At 44.3% G+C, this 20,209-nt stretch overlaps 1 protein-coding gene across 1 annotated transcript in view; it reads right to left on the reverse strand.

Moving 5' to 3' along the window:
• Nucleotides 1-18,605, reverse strand: part of LOC309552735 (prostaglandin-E(2) 9-reductase-like) — a 107,567-nt gene extending 88,962 nt beyond the window's left edge. Inside the window, exon 1 of the mRNA XM_082253656.1 lies at nt 18,435-18,605. Within this exon, the coding sequence (XP_082109782.1) occupies nt 18,435-18,521 (87 nt within the window). The 5' untranslated portion in view covers nt 18,522-18,605. The remainder of the gene's footprint in view (nt 1-18,434) is intronic.
• Nucleotides 18,606-20,209: the final 1,604 nt, after the last annotated feature.

Below are 20,209 nucleotides of genomic sequence, written 5' to 3' on the forward strand. Positions count from 1 at the left end.
GCCAGGTGGGTATCAGAGCAGACATGGTCAGGTTGATAGCCGAGGTCAAACACAAGAAGCAGGCAGGAGACAGGTCAAGTACAAGCTGGGTCAGTAACAGGAGACAGGAATATCATGGAGATAATACATTGGAGGAGCCGAAGATCAACCAGTAACTGTAATCACGGACAGGCTTTCTTATAAAGGCCCATTGGCACCACAACTAGGCTGGGGGCCTGCATGTCTGAGCGCCAGTGTGCCTGCGTGGTCCGGCACACACCTGCTTATGTGCGCACACCTGTTCGCCAGTTCGCATGCGTGTGCGCTGGTGCATATTGGTTATGCGCCATTGAGAATTCCTGCAACCATTTGAAGTACTGGCAGAGCTGCCAGGTCGGTGAGCTCTTCTATTGCTGTTGATGTCCTGACAATTATGCTTATTTGTCTCAATAAACACATATTAAACAAAAAAAATAAAGGAATTGTCCACCCACTGTCCTAGAATAAACAGAAACCGTCCTTTTGGGGGGAGATTTGTGATGGAATGAGACATATGATTACTTCCACTTTTATAAAGGCTTTACTGTACTACCCACTGATTTGGTTGGTTGGCTGAGAGCCGGGCTACATTTGATTTGACCAGCAGTACAATCAATCATTCATACCATTAGAGGGATTACAAACATACAGTATGGCTTTCTTTTTCATGACTGGGGGTATTGCCCAATGCTTTATTAACAAAACATAAATAAACCACATTTTTATTACACCATTTTCAAATATATAACATACAAAAACCAGCCTGCCAAAACTACCTGCTCTTCCAATAGGTCTACAGATTTTTGAAGGCACCCTTAAATGACCAACCGGCTGTATCTGTCACCACCTTAGTGTCACCATAGGCCCCCAGACGCAATTACACCGACTCGATCACAAACATTTATAACTCCTCCAACCGATACAGCCAGCTTCCAACCTTGAGTATTAAAACCACCACTTATTAGGACAGGTACACCCATACCAAAGATGGGCCCAGCCCCTCGCTCTCCAAAGAGCGTACCCATCCCCTGCCTTCAAAAACCCAGTGACCTCTGCCTGCTGCCCTGACAATACCCGTACCCCAGAAAGTAGCACTGACGAACACATGCCAACCCAAAAAACAACCCAATAGGGCGGGAGGGAGGGGGATTCTAACCCTGCGCTGTCCCTTGCTGGAATGAAGCTACAAGCAATAACTCCCCCAGAAGACCCCCTGAGACCACACTCTGCCCCACCCTGACCTCCACCAATAAGGTAAGTCCTCTATTTACTTAAACCTTAACCTACTTAACCCTTCGCTCTGTGGCCTGTATGTCCAAACCCCAGTCATGCAGGCCCTCTGCCTAGGCTGTGCCTCAGCTCCTGGCCTATTACTTGACTGGGGGTATTGCCCAATGTATAGGCTGCCCGAGCCTAAACCAACCAACCCACATACCTTCCCTGTATCCCAATAAATGACTACCACCACTTTAGTGTGGTTTAAAATGGCCAAAGCAGCCTCTTTATTAACAAAACATAAATAACCACATTTTTATTACACCATTTTTAAATATATAACATACAAAAACCAGCCTGCCAAAACTACCTGCTCTTCCAATAGGTCTACAGATTTTTGAAGGCACCCTTAAATGACCAACCGGCTGTATCTGTCACCACCTTAGTGTCACCATAGGCCCCCAGACGCAATTACACCGACTCGGGGACAAACATTTATAACTCCTCCAACCGATACAGCCAGCTTCCAACCTTGAGTATTAAAACCACCACTTATTAGGGCAGGTACACCCATACCAAAGATGGGCCCAGCCCCTCGCTCTCCAAAGAGCGTACCCATCCCCTGCCTTCAAAAACCCAGTGACCTCTGCCACAGACGCCCAGCGTGAAACCTTACGCCTGGGCGTCCCCCCACACCCGCACCGCTCTGTGTAGGCCCTCCTGTAAACTTAAGCACCAGAGATCGATGCCCACCGCGTTAAGGTGGACACCATCCCCCCTCAAAAACAAGCCCACGTCCTTCTCCAGCTCCATGCGCCGAACCACCAAGCCCCCATTCCTGACTACAAATCTGGCCACCTCCTTGTTGACTTTTATTCTGGCCTTGTTGAGTTTGTGCACCGACCTGGCCAAGCGTCAGGAGTTGCAGGCCACTATGTCCGACCACACCACTACCGTGTTGGGAAAGAGGGTGCGTAAATGCAGAAAATCAAATTTAATGTCCCTGATCAACTCCCTCATGGAGCGGAGCCCAAGGTCATTCCCCCCTACATGAAGAAGGAGCACGTCAGGAGGTCGGTCCAGCCTGGAGTAGTGGTGCACCTCAGGCAACACCCGGGACCACAACATGCCCGGAATCCCGATCCATTTTACCCTGGCCACCCTCCGGGAAAAACCCAACTGGTGGCCTTCCGGACGAAAGTCCGCCCGTTTTGCCCCCCAGAACACGTAAGAGTGCCCCAGGATCCACACCAAACACTCAGAACCTGAAAAACAAGAGAGGAGACATAGCCACCAAGGGAACCACTCCCACAGACAGAACACAGACAGGACAGTAAGAAAAACCACAAGGAGCCCTAGGGCCCCCACAGAAAAGAGAAACAGAAAAGAACACAATACAAAGGCGACAAGACCCCCCAGTCCACCCCTGACAGGACACCCAGCAACCACCCGGTACCACCCGCGCTTACAACAAGTGCGGGCGAACATACAGACGGAAACGCACGACTTCCATCTGCCAATCCGCCTGACCACTCGGTCATCCAGTCCCCAGCGGGCGGCCTCCGCAGCCGCCCCAATGCGGAAGGAATGCGAGGAGTAGTTGTGCGACGGCAAACCGGCAGCCACCAGGGACTTCCGGAAAACCGACACAAATTGGAAGCGGGACAAAGCCGAACCATCCACATGCCTAAGCAAGGGCCCCGGACCCGAGGGCCGGATGAGCAACCACTCCCGAACAGCCCGTACCGGGCACACCGAGAGCACCTCGCCCAAGTCAATCCACTGCCCAACCCCTTGCTGATCCATTTTGGACTTGCGGACAAGCAAGGACACCCCGGCCCCCCTGAAGGAAACATCCGCGACAGTCAGACCACCACCCCCCTTGCGGGACTGACATACCAACTCACCCACCCTGAACGCACCGAAAAAGGTCAATGTGAACGCCGTCCTAAACAGCGCCGCCTCAAACGGCGAGGAACAGACCCCACCCAAACACCCCACGATGGCCCCCAACATCCCAAAGGAGACCGGGTGGCGAGCACCAGGGGCAGCTTTACCCTGCCTGAAGCCCCGTAATGCCCGTAGCACCAGAAAATCCTTGGTGACATCCCGAACCCCCGACAACTGAAATAAAAATGCCAAACCCGCCATCTTTCTGTTCAAACTAGAAACGGACGTGCCCCCCACCACATTCAATTCGATAAAACACAGCACCGCGCCAAGCGATCCTCCTCGGTGAAACAGCCCCCAAAGTCACTCACCAGCCCATGCCACTCACCCCAAACCTTCTCATACGCCGACCACGTGGACGGACACACCGAATTCCTGACCAACCCAGGGATCAAGGGAAGGCGACGTCCCACAAGTGTCCCGGACAGGGTATTCCGCGCTGCTCCGCTTCCTGTGCCAAGACACGAAACCTCTCCCACTGAAAACGAGACAGGGCGTCAGCCACATTGTTCTCCACACCCGGCACATGCACCGCACAGACATAATAGTTTAAACACAGACACCGCAGGACCAAATGCCGGAGAAAACGCACCACCGGGGGGGAGGATGCCGACGTACTATTGATGGCCTGGACCACCCCCATATTGTCGCAATGAAAGCGGACCCGCCGGTTCTGGAAAGCCTCCCCCCATAGTTCCACCGCCAACATGATCGGGAACAACTCAAGAAGCACTAAATTGCCCAGCAACGCGGCCTCCCTCCATGAGGCCGGCCAAACCCCCGCACTCCACTGACCCTGAAAAAACTCACCGTAGCCCACCGACCCAGCCGAACAGGTCTAGATCACATTGGGACACCATGCTGTCCATCCACAGCGACCGACCATTGTACGAATCCAGGAACGAATGCCACACCAAAAGATCAGCCCTATGGGCTGGTGATAACCGTATAAAATGTTGGGGAGCCCTCACTCCCGCCGTGGCAGCCGCCAGTCAGCGGCAGAAAATGCGCCCCATTGGCATGATACGGCAAGCAAAATTCAGCTTCCCCAAAAGCGACTGAAGTGCCCGCAACTGAATCTTACGACTGCCGAGCGCGGCGGTCACCGACACTCGCAGGTCACGCAGCTTATCCAGCGGCAAGCAACACTCCATCGCCACCGTGTCCATGACAATACCCAAAAACTGCAATTCGGTAGTAGGCCCCTCCATTTTTTCCGACGCCAGTGGCACCCCAAAAACCCCAAAGACATGTTAAATCGTGGACAACAATATCTGACACACCTGGGAATCAGCCGGGCCCATCACCAAAAAGTCATCCAAGTAATGGATGATGGAAGACAACCCGGATACGTCCTTCACCACCCATTCCAAGAAGGAGCTAAAGGCCTCAAACAAGGAACTGAAATCGCGCAACCCATGGGCAAACAGAGGTCTACAAAAAACGTACCCTCTCATACGCACCCCAAGAGGTGAATACTGCGAGGATGCACAGGCAACAACCGAAATGCGGACTCAATGTCTGTTTTAGCCAAAAGGGCTCCCTGCCCCCAGCCTGCGAACCCACGCAACTGCCCTATCGAAGAAGGCATAGGACACCGTACACAGCTCACGGTCAATCGTATCATTCACCGAAACGCCCTTGGGGAACGAAAGATGGTGAATCATCCGAAATTTTGCGGGCTCCTTCTTCGGGAACCACCCCCAACGGGGACACCACCAGGTCCCCCATCGGCGCTGAGGAAAAAGGACCCGCCATCCTACCAAGGGAAACCTCCTTAGCCAATTTCTCGGAGACCACTGCCGCATGCAGTTTGGCAGATCGCAAGTTATCCGGCACCGAAGGGATGCTCTCCAGCGCACTTGGAATCAAAAACCCATCCGAAAACCCTTGAAACAACAAGGGTGCCGCTTCATGATCCGGATACCTACTTAGGAACGGCGCCATTTTTTACACCCGCACTGGGGTCCTCCCCCTTTTCAGCATCAAAGGGCTTCCCTTTTCCCTGCCGGAAGCACTTAGACCCTGGGTGTGAACCTCCGCAACTGGAGCACTCATGCCGAAAACGGTAGGAGCCACCGAACTTGCAGGTCCCCTCCTTGAACTGTCAGCAGAACCCCTTGCGCTTTTAGGCCAACGGTGAAGAGGTTGAAACGCCACCCCCGGCCCCCCGGAAAAGGGGGTGCTGGAGCCCCGCGCCTGCGTCATGAGCTTCATTCACAGGCTAATATCCTTGTGGTCCCAACACAGCTCCGGGCGAACCGCCTTCCGTTGCCGGAACTGCTCATCGTACCGCAGCCAGGTCACGCCCCCATACGCTGTTTTCCCTCCTTCTTGCTCTCATCCGGCTTAACCTTATCAAGGTTAAATTTCTCCAGGGGGAGCAAGGAGAATATCTCCACATACTCACCCTTCCAAATGCGTTCTCTCACCTCCGGCTTCAGATGCGCACCCAAGGGGCCCTCGAAGCACACGTAGACCTCACAGCGCGCCGCATCTGCCAAGCGCACCCCGTCGCCGTCCCCCGCCGCCTTCTTGGGTTCCGCCATCACCTGCACAGAGGGGGGGACTGAACCCGAAACCCCGAAAACTGGGGCCCCCCAGTCCCACAGCGCGACAGCACCGCACTGAAGCCAGAGACAAAGGCCTGCAGGACGTTAGCCATGAGCCCATCCCCCCCCACAGCAGGCGTCCCCGCTAACAACTGGGGGCCCCCCACCAACAGAGACACCCCCCTCGCCAACCACCCCGGAAACACCCCCCAAGGCACCCGGCCCCACCACGACAGACCCATCCGCAGGCACCCCAGACAGCAGACCAGAAGAGACAGGGAGAGAGCTGCAAGCAGCAGACTTACCAGGCTGTCCCGAGGCCATCGGCCGCACAGCCGTTTTTCCTGATCCCTGCAGCAGGTCCCCCTCAGTAGGCTGGAGATCTTGCCCCGAAGCGACTTCTCCCTCCTCCAACCCGGTCAGCTCGCCCTCCGATCGTTCGTCCGATGCACCACCGTCGCCGTCCAGCAGAGGGAGCTCTCGGCGCTCACCGATGACGTCATCCGCAGCTCCGCTCCGATCTCCCGCCGCTCTCCGACTCCGCTTCCCCCGCTGAGCACTCTGCTCAGGGAAGGCGGACGCCGCGCACCGCTCCGGACCAGCAGAAGACACGCCGCCCACGTCCACACCGGTACCTCCGCTTCTCCCTCTGGAAGTCCCGGCCGCCCGGTCAGCAAGGCCGCGGCCCGAATCCGGCCTCCTCCCTCGCCGAGCCCTGCTCCCAGCAGGCCGCAGTCACTCTTCCACGAGATGAAGGGGGAGGGGAGCGAGACCCCAACCTCGCTCTCCCTCCAGGGGGATTACTCCCGCCCCCCCCCCCGGGAGAAGAGGGGGGCATCCTCTTAGCCGAAAGGGCTGAAGGGTCCCGAATGGGGCACCCAATGCGGCGGCCACCCCTAGGGGTTACCTCAGGGCTCAGGCGCTCAGGGGGCCTTGACCTCCTAGCGCGCACTCTACTGGGCGCAGGCACAGCGGTAGCACTTCATGCACCTGGAGCACTTCAGGCATCTGGGAACGCAACCACTGAGGCCCATTAGCCAGAGCAGCCGCCCTCACACTGGCCAACATGCTCTCTAAGTCCTCCATTACTAACACTGCTTCTACTTCACAGGAGAGATTCTAACCCTGCGCTGTCCCTTGCTGGAATGAAGCTACAAGCAATAACTCTCCCAGAAGACCCCCTGAGACCACACCCTGCCCCACCCTGACCTCCACCAATAAGGTAAGTCCTCTATTTACTTAAACCTTAACCTACTTAACCCTTCGCTCTGTGGCCTGTATGTCCAAACCCCAGTCAGTGCAGGCCCTCTGCCTAGGCTGCGCCTTAGCTCCTGGCCTATTACTTTCAGTTGACTGCATGGAATGTTGAATTGCTTTGGTTTTAGAAAATCTACATTATACTGCTTTATAATACGCCACTTCTGTGCTTGAATTGTTACTCATTTACACAAATATTCCAGGTAGTTTTCTGTCATCAGCAGGATTACATCACAACATGCTGAAATCAAGTGCGTTGTACCCGGTTCACATTTTTGGATACATATACCTTTGGACTTTGCATGTGGCACAATATTCAAGCTCCATATTTTGTGCAAACACAGATAGAGAAATATAAGGGCATTTTTATTAATTAGTGAATCTGACATTCGGCAAACATTCACTGCAGGTGAATCTTCCAGGTTCATGCGTTTTAAATATTAGTGATTATAAATAAATAGACACCTCAAAGTGATTGTAAACGATCATCTTGCAAAACAACCCATTCAGTTTAAAAATAGAAATAGAAGGCAAAACACTTTTGTATAGGTATAAATATACATTATAAATACCTTTTTTTTTTATAAATAATTCTATTCCCTCTGTTCTCGGCTGCATAAGAGCTGGGGGGAGGAGAAACAGCAGTACACTGAGCTTCCCAGTGAATGGCTGTGTGTCTGGATATGTCTAATCATTGGAGCTAGAGAACTGACCAAGCTGTGTTCTCCTGCTTATTGTGGTCAGTTTTTAATAGGAAAGCAAGGGGACTGGCAGAAACACTAGGGATTTCAAGCAAAGGAAGCAATACAAAGAGAACAGGGTACTTTCTCATACAAGCATATGGTACAGCAGGCACATATGAGGAATATGAAGTGGGGGGGGGGGAACAAAAGCTTTAAAGCAGTATTAAACACTTAGCATTGTTTTAGTTTGACACATTGAGCACAATAATATAAATATTCTTCCTTAAAATATTTGTTAAAATTCCAACTCCAGCACTTGCAGTTTACAACTTCCAATGCTGCTGGTTTCTGCTTTCTCGGCGCTGCTGGTTTCTGCTTTCTCAGAGCTGCTTCCCTGAACTTCTGATCTCCAGTGCGAGAGCAATAATTCTAGAAAAGGATCTCCTCTGTAACAGTTAACTGGTAACCTTTAAAAAATTTTAAAACGTTGCCTATGGAGATTTGAAAGGAACCGTAGTTTGTCGCCATTCCACTAGTGTGTGCAAATTTAAGCTGTAACATGTTAGGTATCTATTTACTTGGTGTGACATCATCTTTCACAATATACAAAAATTGGGCTAACTTTACTGTTTTTTTTAAATGCAGTGAAATATATATATATATTTTTTTAAATTGCGTTTGAAAGACCGCTGCGCAAATACCGCGTGACAGAAAATATTGCAACGACTTCCATTTTATTCCCCAAAGTCTTTGCTAAAAAAAATATATAATGTTTGAGGGTTCTAAGTAATTTTCTAGCAAAAAATACTGATTTTAACTTGTAAACAACATGTTTCAGAAATAGGCCTGGTCTTTAAGTAGTTAAAGTGTGGTATGTTAATATTATGCAGGATTTATATAGCGCCAACAGTTTGTGCAGTGCTTTACAAAAAGTACAATTACAATACAAGCACCCTGCTCATTATATGTTGGGCGGAAATAGAATGTATGCATTATTTACTTCGACTTTCATGGAGTAAAATAATATGAAGGATTTAAAGGGGTGGTAAAGTCAGGAGGTTTTTTTTATCTTAATGCATTCTATGCATTAGGATAAAAAAGCCTTCTATGTGTGGCAGCCTCCCCCCCCCCCCCCCCAATGCTTACCTGAGCCCCATCTCTATCCAGCGATGTCCACGACTGTCTCAGCTATCTGGGACTCTCCTCCTCATTGGCTAAGACACAGCAGCGGCATCATTGGCTCCCGCGGCTGTCAATGAAAGTCAGTTAGCCAATCAGGAGAGAGAGGGGTGTGGCCGAACCTCAGCTCTGTGTCTAAATAGATACACTCAGCTGTGATTTGGCTCGTGTGCCCCCATAGCAAGTTGCTTGCTGTGGGGGCACTCAAAAGGAGGGAGGGGCCAGTATAGCGAAGAGGAACCCAAGAAGAGGAGGATCCGGGCTGCCCTGTGTAAAACCAACTGCAGAGAGGAGGTAAAGGGGGGTGCACACTATAAGAAAATCGGGCGAACGATTGTCCGATTTTTCTTGTTGTTTCACAGCAAATCAGAACCGATGTAAGAATGTTCTTACGAAAATTCATATGAAAATTCTCGTACGATAAAAAGGCTTTTTTTTTGTTGTTTAATGTTTCTGTAAGAATATTTAATAATAAATATCTCGCGCTCGTACTTATGTCAGAATATTTATACTGCTCTGAATATAGCAGTGTATCTATTTATGGTTAATAAGCAAAGATCTGTGAAAAAGGAGAGTCTTCACCTATTGCCATAAATCAATGTCGTGAATTCTTTTTAATTGATTAATTTCTTTTTAAAAGCATATACCAATCTTAGTGAGTACAGTCTACAGTGTGGAATATATATAAAAATATTTATTCTCAAGACATGCAAACACGATATATGATCAAACAAGAAATGACACAAAAAGATAACTCTACAAAAAAAATACTAACTTCAAATAATCAATGCAATGTGATGTTTAGCTCAATAATGAAAGGGAAACTGAAACAAAGTGAAACCAAAACGAAAGCAAGATTACCATTTCTTCCCAGGTATAGTATAAGCCATAAATTAATGTTCTATATAAACAGACTACAATGGTCTGCGAATCACAGGGCCCAAAGTCATTCCACTGCAGAAGGAATGAGAATAAGCCATGCAAAACGGAAGACTTAAAATTGCAAATAATGCACTGAATCTGATATTAATAAAAATGTATAAAAACAAAAATCAGCTTTTTAGAGAAAAATCTACTATGGCTTATACGGCTAGGATTGTAATCTCATTACCCTTAAATATGCAATATAAAACATATAAGGAAAGAATAAACAATTGTTGAATAAAATCAAATAATACAGCAAGGCATAATTACCACACCTAAGATGGTGTTACCAGAGTCCTAAGATGGATGCCAGTGAGGGAGGAGTTTCCTCCAAGTTTCAGATGAATGATGTGGATCAGGGAGTATGTCTGCATGAGTCTATTGAAAAATGTAATAGCGTGTGTGGTGTAAGTGTGAGGTGTGTTGTCAGTAGTGTAAAGTGTGATGTGTCTCATATCTGGGTTGGTCTTTTATATGGTAAGAACAAAGAGCTATAAAAATTACCATAAGTAAAACCCAGAGGGATGAAACATTATCCCAATTGGTCGGGATATTCTATACCTAAACTAGTGAGGTCAGAGACACACCCCTTTTTATAATTAACCCCATACTTGGTCTAATAAAATTAAGGATGATTCCTCTATATGTAAGATTAATCATATAACACAACATAAAACTTTATCCAGACTACCAGTACATACATAAATGTCCACCTGTATTTCCATCATTCATCTTGGCAAGTAATGCCATTTCAATAATTATATTATTTAACACAATATAATATTTTTATATTGGAATATCTAAAATTATCTCAAGACTGCACCTGGTATTTCGCCTCCAGAGGGCAGTATCGTACCGTTCATTAGATTTTGTATTTAACATAATTTGAAACAATTACCCATCCTTCTTATCTCATGACCTCTTGACCTCTAGCTAGTGAATAGCCATTACTTATTTGGATTGTGACATAGGGCTGTCAGACATAGTCTAGGTTTGGGAATATTTACGACACCTTGAGCACTAAACTAGCCAAAAGCAATTCTTATATAAACACTCCTACCACATGCCTTAACATGAAGTAATTCATTTCACTTTAGTTTTAAGTCTAAGCAAGATACTACTATGAGAATATAAACCTAAAACGTGATACAATATTCCTAAATATATATGTATATGCCTTACATAATATAATAACATAATTATGGCTAATATCGTCTCACATATAATGATGTACCTTTAAAAAAACTTATATAGTTCATCTTTAAATGTTTGATGAGAAACACGGAGCCATTGTCTATTGTTAAATACTTATAGACAGACTGAGATATCACCCCCTTTAACATAGCGTCAGACTGACTAAGTTTTATCTGATCGAGATGTCAAAAGGGATCTTATTTACGATTACATAGAAATACAAAGATCTCTGTTGAAACCATAGACCCTTTGTAAGCCTGTGAGAGACATTTTGTTTAACAAGTATATATGAACTTTGTTTCACCTTAAAAACAAGATGGACGCCATCCTGTTCAAAATCTCTTATGCATAATATGAAATATACATGGCTTTTAAAATCATTTTTCTTTTTACCTATTATTATTTTAATAACCCCCAACAGGCCCGACATATCCCCCCCCTTTCTTCCCAGTAGACAAGTGAGCAACTTAGGCCTATCTGGAAAGAAAGCTTTTTAAGGAGTAGTAAAAGGAAAAAAAATGTCTTGTTCTCTTTTTGTAAGAGAATAGTTCATATTGGGAATTGTGCATAACTTTTAAGTAAAGCGGTAAAAATGAGAAAAAAAAAATCAGTTCCAAATGTCAGTTCGTAGCGACTTTGCTGGTGTTAGCTATGTCACAAAATGTTCCTTATTAGTCTCTTTGAATTCTGATCTCCTGGTAAAGAAACACAAATGTTCCTTGAAATCTGCATCTCCAGTTTGCAAAGTCTTGATGGAGACAGAAATTAACTGCTGCAATGGCATTAGCAACTACCATTCAAAGTGCAGTAAAACAATGTTGTCAATCAGGAATCCGAGAAATCTGTTTGGACATTCAACCTTGGATGTTGGTTGGATAATGAATGGTTTCAGCATGGCCTAGAGTGTTATACACCAAGACTGAGGTTTTGCTCACGTGTGCAATGCACCATTCTCACATCTCCTTCAACTGAAAACAGGAGGTAGTGCGATTTCTCTCAATGGATTTCCTCGGATCAAATGCACAAAGATCTGTTGAAACAAATCTTCCTCTCCGTCAACAAGAATCTGGGGCGTCTCGCAGCTTGATTCCTGAAGAGGGACCTGATGCAATGAGGGGTTCCGTCCTGAGCTGTGCTCTAGGGAGAGATGACCCATCCGATCGCTGTGTCTTTGGCAAACATCATCGTCTGTACCAATCAAGGACCTGGCATGGAAGGTTAATCTCTTCCTATTGGATGAAACATATAGTATGAATATACATTCTTATCAATTGACATTTCAATGCGATGTTGGTACCCTAAGCTTCCTCAGAGTTCTCCTTGAATCCACCGTGTGATCAGCCCTTTTATATGACACCAGGGAAGGTGAGACTATATATGCGACCTTTCCTTGGGCGACGGACTTCTGGGGCTTATTAACATGGAATGTATTTATCGCCATGGATACCACACATTGGACAATGACACAATAATACAATATTTTGTTTAAAATTTACCTACTACTTAGGAGAAAAAAAAAATATATATTTCCCCCTTTGGGGCATCAATGCAATTTATTGTAGGCAATAAAACTACCTGGCATTGAGGATTCCTTCTTGGTTACCGTATACAACCTTTAACCTCTTGACTGCATTACATCATTAGGGTTTGATCCTCCTTGGTATCACCGTCATTGGCGATTTTTGAAAATGTGTCCGCTTTAAGCGACCTGTTTGAGTCAGAGGGATGAAGTGACCACTGAAAAATAGGAGGGTAGTTATTATCTAACAACCAAGATTCCCATGGCAGGGAATTCAGGATCCTCAATGCTGTTACCTGGGATAAAAAGGTGTTAGAACCTCTGTATCCTATGCCTCTATTCAGTGTATCCCTTCTGATTCCTTACCACTTGGGCATTTAAGGATTTTGTGGCCCTTGGCTGGCCATAGGATTTGTTTCCTAAAGATGGCTTATTTTAGTTCTGGGCTGTAGTGCCCTGAGTGAACCAAGTGATCAACTGATCAATTTGGCATCTACTCAGCTGAAAACATTTACAGAATTGAATTATTGGCTCCGCCTCCTGCGGTGCCTATGTCTCTCGGGTTCAGACAGATGGGACAGATCCCCATCAGAACCAGTTACTTGGTTCTGGCGTGAGGTCTGGGCCTAAATGGCTCTTGATCTTCCCAAGGATTTTGGGGAACCCTAGGATGGGGCAAATCCCTATTTATTTGTGGGTGTCCCCCCCCCTTGTTAATGGGATGTCCGGTGTCCTCCTTAAGGTATCCGGTGTTACCTTTGGGGCCTAGGTGGCATATCTTGTTCCTTTGCCAAACTTATTATTACGTACATGGGCAATGCCTCAAAGCACAGGGATTTAAATTCCGGATGGTTGTACTCAGCTCCTTCATTGAAGGGTGTTAGGCACTTTTGAGTACAGCAAAAAAAAAAATAATTCAATGGGGCTTTGGTGCTGTGTACATTTTAAATTGTAGATCACAGCTCTAGCAGCAGTAAGGTTTTATATGGGCTGATTTTTAAATTACATCCTGCAGGCACAACACAGACAGTTGTTTTCATAGGCCTCAGGATGATCAATAATGTCTAAGGACCTTTTCATGGCAAAAATCAGGACAGTACTCTTTTTAAAACTTTTAAATTCTGAAGGTATATGGTGTCTTTTTAGGGATGCTAGTCTTTTTGCAATGACCTGATATGACTCATACCTATTTATGCATGGCTGCCCAATTTCTGCCCTCCTATTTTTAGAAGATGGCTGGGGTAGGAAGTGGACTCTTTGCCTGACTCCCCCCCTTGTCTGGGTCATAACCAACAGACTGCGAGTCATATCTGGGTCTGTGAATAATTACATCATATTTAAAGCAGGACTAATAAAGCATTGCCCTTTTGTATGGACACCATGACCTTATGGAACTCTGCTATGTATTTACTTATGAGTTCCTGTCATGACATGAACTGTTACATTTTTATTTATTATTTTTTTTTTTTTTTTTTCAAAATTTTCCACTGCTGATTATTCGGCAACTGTTTGCTAGAAAAACATTTTTCCTCGCTCAAAACTTCCTAATTATTGCATTAACCATTTACATTTCTCTTTCACATGGTTACTTTCATTATAGCTTACTTGATAAGACTTCTGCCACAGTTCTACTTCATTCTGCAGTTTCAAGCTACATTCTCTTAACTGATGTGTCCCAATAGAGGTTACTTTCACCTGCTCAAGGAGGTTCCTAATCTCATACTCTCATTTATTTGGAGTGGAGATTGAAACTTTACTAAACTCCTTTTTGCTGAGCCTTCTGGTGCAGTTCCTCATAAAGATACAGTAAGATTGGCCATGACTCTAAAAGTATGTGATCACACTTCCCGATGTCTTTTGGTGTTAGATAAGCTATTGGTGAGTTCATACATACAGGTTGTCCTCTACCCATGTCAGATGCCCATATTTGGCCCGACTTCTGAGGATTTTGATATATGACTCTAACCAGCATTTACATATTCCACCATTTCAGACTCAGAGAGGTGTTTCCACACATTTATGATCTGTGCCAAATCTACTGGTGTTGTGGCATTACCACTAGGGATTCACACCTTGCCAGAGTTGGCAGCATGAAAATTACCTGCTGTAGACATTTTTAAGGCATTACTATCAACATTCATAATTATTAAAAAAAAAAATTCCAAAAAAAAAAATTTTTTTTTTTTTTAAAAGTTATTGATTATGTCACCTGATCAATATTTATGATTGGCATATGTAAGAAATCAATAATTATCTCACTAGGGCCTCCATTATATGTAAGAATATTTAATAATAAATATCTCGCGCTCGTACTTATGTCAGAATATTTATACTGCTCTGAATATAGCAGTGTATCTATTTATGGTTAATAAGCAAAGATCTGTGAAAAAGGAGAGTCTTCACCTATTGCCATAAATCAATGTCGTGAATTCTTTTTAATTGATTAATTTCTTTTTAAAAGCATATACCAATCTTAGTGAGTACAGTCTACAGTGTGGAATATATATAAAAATATTTATTCTCAAGACATGCAAACACGATATATGATCAAACAAGAAATGACACAAAAAGATAACTCTACAAAAAAAATACTAACTTCAAATAATCAATGCAATGTGATGTTTAGCTCAATAATGAAAGGGAAACTGAAACAAAGTGAAACCAAAACGAAAGCAAGATTACCATTTCTTCCCAGGTATAGTATAAGCCATAAATTAATGTTCTATATAAACAGACTACAATGGTCTGCGAATCACAGGGCCCAAAGTCATTCCACTGCAGAAGGAATGAGAATAAGCCATGCAAAACGGAAGACTTAAAATTGCAAATAATGCACTGAATCTGATATTAATAAAAATGTATAAAAACAAAAATCAGCTTTTTAGAGAAAAATCTACTATGGCTTATACGGCTAGGATTGTAATCTCATTACCCTTAAATATGCAATATAAAACATATAAGGAAAGAATAAACAATTGTTGAATAAAATCAAATAATACAGCAAGGCATAATTACCACACCTAAGATGGTGTTACCAGAGTCCTAAGATGGATGCCAGTGAGGGAGGAGTTTCCTCCAAGTTTCAGATGAATGATGTGGATCAGGGAGTATGTCTGCATGAGTCTATTGAAAAATGTAATAGCGTGTGTGGTGTAAGTGTGAGGTGTGTTGTCAGTAGTGTAAAGTGTGATGTGTCTCATATCTGGGTTGGTCTTTTATATGGTAAGAACAAAGAGCTATAAAAATTACCATAAGTAAAACCCAGAGGGATGAAACATTATCCCAATTGGTCGGGATATTCTATACCTAAACTAGTGAGGTCAGAGACACACCCCTTTTTATAATTAACCCCATACTTGGTCTAATAAAATTAAGGATGATTCCTCTATATGTAAGATTAATCATATAACACAACATAAAACTTTATCCAGACTACCAGTACATACATAAATGTCCACCTGTATTTCCATCATTCATCTTGGCAAGTAATGCCATTTCAATAATTATATTATTTAACACAATATAATATTTTTATATTGGAATATCTAAAATTATCTCAAGACTGCACCTGGTATTTCGCCTCCAGAGGGCAGTATCGTACCGTTCATTAGATTTTGTATTTAACATAATTTGAAACAATTACCCATCCTTCTTATCTCATGACCTCTTGACCTCTAGCTAGTGAATAGCCATTACTTATTTGGATTGTGACATAGGGCTGTCAGACATAGTCTAGGTTTGGGAATATTTACGACACCTTGAGCACTAAACTAGCCAAAAGCAATTCTTATATAAACACTCCTACCACATGCCTTAACATGAAGTAATTCATTTCACTTTAGTTTTAAGTCTAAGCAAGATACTACTATGAGAATATAAACCTAAAACGTGATACAATATTCCTAAATATATATGTATATGCCTTACATAATATAATAACATAATTATGGCTAATATCGTCTCACATATAATGATGTACCTTTAAAAAAACTTATATAGTTCATCTTTAAATGTTTGATGAGAAACACGGAGCCATTGTCTATTGTTAAATACTTATAGACAGACTGAGATATCACCCCCTTTAACATAGCGTCAGACTGACTAAGTTTTATCTGATCGAGATGTCAAAAGGGATCTTATTTACGATTACATAGAAATACAAAGATCTCTGTTGAAACCATAGACCCTTTGTAAGCCTGTGAGAGACATTTTGTTTAACAAGTATATATGAACTTTGTTTCACCTTAAAAACAAGATGGACGCCATCCTGTTCAAAATCTCTTATGCATAATATGAAATATACATGGCTTTTAAAATCATTTTTCTTTTTACCTATTATTATTTTAATAACCCCCAACAGGCCCGACATTTCTGATCATGCGCAGTCTTTCTTTACTGATTTTTCTTGTAGAAAAATCATACGAAAATGGTACATATTAAATGAAAATCATTACATTTTTCCCATACGCGAAAAATTTTGAAGTTTGTCAATTCGAGAATTTTCGTAAGAAAATTCTGTACACACTATACGAAAACCGTACGAAATTTTTTTGGACAAAAATGTTCGCCCAATTTTCTTTGTGTACGAGCCTTTAGTATAGCGTGTTTGTTATTTTTATTGAAAAAAATAAATAAACGAGACTTTACAATCACTGTAAGGTAAAGTGCGACTCTCACCCTTTTTTTTTAACACTTTTATGGAAGCTGGGCAGGCTATGGTTGCTGGAACCCTAATAGATCTTGAACTATAAGCTGAGGTGGTTTGGAGCAGTGTTGCAGGTTTGGGTATGTCATCAGATTGCCTGAGGTGATGCAGGAAGGAGGATGCATTTCCTCAGTCTCCTAAGCACAGCCAAGAACTACATAGGCACTAGGATTTACATGACTGTGTCACCTGAGCCAGCATCTCAGTCCAGGTATCAGATGGAGACCCTTGAAGATGCCTTAACAAAGATGGCTCCATCTTTCTAAAGAGATAAGCAGATGAAGGCATTGTCAAGGGAAGTACTGTGATCTCTGTGATGGGCAATAGCTGGAAGTGTTAAACTGAAATATTACTCTGCATGCTGCACTTAAAGCGGAGTTCCACCCTAATTTTAACTTTCCATCATACATACCCTTATCACATGCTAAAAACGAATTGGATATATATATATATATTTTTTTTTTTGATTAGTTTACCTTATTTTTAGTGATAAATAACTGCACATCCTCCTTATGCGGCCGCCAACGTCATTTCCTGCTTTGCATTGACTCCGGGGAGATGAGTGTCATCAATCCCACGAGTCAATGCGCCTGCACCGGTGTCCCTCGTCACTTCCGGTGCAGGCGCGTCATTCTCTGCCGATGGATGGAGAACAGCTTCTGGGCATGCGCAATGACGCGGAACCAGCTGTGGGATGACGTGCCTGCCCCGGAAGTGATGAGGGTATAGCATTCTGGGACTCTCTTACAACCGCGAAGTCCAGGAAGAGGGACACTGTGGCTTCAGATGCCCACACCGCAGATGGCCGCGCTGTACAAGAATTTCACAAGGTAAGTAATTCATGTTGCATTTACACTAAACAGGGGACAGTTCACACAATATCGTTCTTTAAATGCACTAGCCCTGACAATTCTAGGGGTATTTTTTGCTAAAAAAAAATAAATAAATTTGGCCGGAACTCTGCTTTAACATATAAAATATATCTGATTCTAGGTCAACTTTAATAGATTCCACTTGCCAGCAACTGCACAAAACTGTAGTTGGGCTTTAAATACTTGATACATATTTACTCAAACTTTATATTGCTGTTGCATGATATCACTGGCTAGTATCAGTTTGTGTTATGCACTACGCGTTTAACTAAAAGCAATATAACAGTCCTGCCAGGTTTTGCTCTATCCAGACAATGGTGGCGATGACTGTGCTGTGTTATACACATAATATTAGAATGTACCTACCTCCTGAGGGGCATAGGTACCCAGCCCGACCACTGGTATCTTGTGCCCATCATTCAGTGGGACCCGAGAATCTTTTGTAAAGACCATGATTAATCAATCGTACAGCTGTCTGTAAAAAGTTGTATTTTTCCTGAGGTTTGCAGGTCACTTTTAATCCAGAGCGGCTCCTCCTCTTGGCTGAGACATTTGCAGTCAGGCCAAACTTTCTGATAACTGTGCTCTGTTGACATCGACTGCACAAGATTTGGAAATTGGAACTCTATTTTCTATTTTTCTATTTGTATAACAGATGCCAACATGTTCTACTTGTTTCTCACAGACACAATCTCTCACACACATTGTACACAGAGACACTTATTTAACCCCAGAAGTTGCCTGCTTGGACTCTTTTAAACGAGTGGTTGGGGGAAGGGGCGTAAAAACGGACAGCTGGGCTGCAGTTCTACTATCCCCCAGCCACCCACCCCAACTGTAACATAACAGTCAGTGCTGTACACATACCATGGCCGCGATGCTTTGCTTTGCAGCTGCGGCACTTTTAACTCAAGGTGCACAGTTTGACAGGCAGTACTGTCTCAAATATTCGGCTCACAGTTGCATCATGTAAAGCAAATTTAAAGTGAAAAAAAAAAAAAAAAAACAACCTAAAAACAGTCAGCCTCTGCTTTACTACCCTCTAAAAAGCGATCCACTGTGGATTGCTTTTCAGAGGGTGGTAGACAGTGCTGCAGGTCTGAAAGACCGTAGGGAGGCCTATTTCCACTGTCTTTGATACAGATAGCAACATATATTGCACCAGGTAAAATTTATTCAGACAGATTGGTGTATTGAAAGACCACAGATGTGTGATTTGTATTACCCCATTTGTTGCGGTTTAGCGAAATGGCCAACTTAGTAATTAGTCATTTATGCTACTGCAGGAGGCTATTGGGTGACTGTTAAAGATTAGCCCCATAAGGTTTAGAGTGGTTATAAAGGCAGACGTTTTTTTACCTTAATGCATTTTCTACATTAGGTAAAAAAACTTCTGCATTCATTTCATTGGCTCCTGCTGCTGTCAATCACAGCCATTGAGGAGGGAGCGAGGGGCAAGGTTAAGCCACGCTCTGTGTGTCTTATGGACACACAGACCTGGCTCCGGAGGAAGCATGCACCAGTCCCCCCCCCACCCCCCAAAGCAAGCATGTTATACTTACCTCCTCTGTGCAGTTGGTTTTGCACAGAGCAGCCCGAATCTTCCTCTTATTGGGTCCCTCATTCCTGCTTCTGGCCCCTCCCTCATATCAAGTGCCCCCAGAGCAAACAGCTTGCTGTGGGGGCACCCAAGCCGAGCTGATGCTCCTTGTGTGCATTCAGATATGGAACTGCCATTCGGCCCGTCCCCACCCACCTGATTGGCTCACTGTCTTTGATTGACAGCCACAGGAGCCAATGGTGCCACAGCTGTTTCTCAGCCAATCAGGAGGAAGAGTCCCAGGACTGCAGAGTTACTCATGGACATCACTGGACAGAGAGGGGGCACAGGTAAGTATTAGGGGTGCTGGGGGGGCTGCTACACACAGAAGGCTTTTTAGCTTAATGCATAGAATGCATTAAGATAAAAAAACCTTCCTGACTTTATAACTCCTTTAAGGCAGTTCCCTGACTTAGAGATGAGCTGTGTCACTGTGCGTGGTAATAAAAGTACAGAGTTCCTCTAAGTCATGTCCCGTGTCACTACACACCATAACTCGATGTATGTATTGCATTAGGAGGGACACTGCAGAGCCTGTGCC

This window comes from Pelophylax lessonae, assembly GCF_965119305.1.
Source record: "Pelophylax lessonae genome assembly, chromosome: 4".
NCBI lineage: Eukaryota > Metazoa > Chordata > Amphibia > Anura > Ranidae > Pelophylax > Pelophylax lessonae.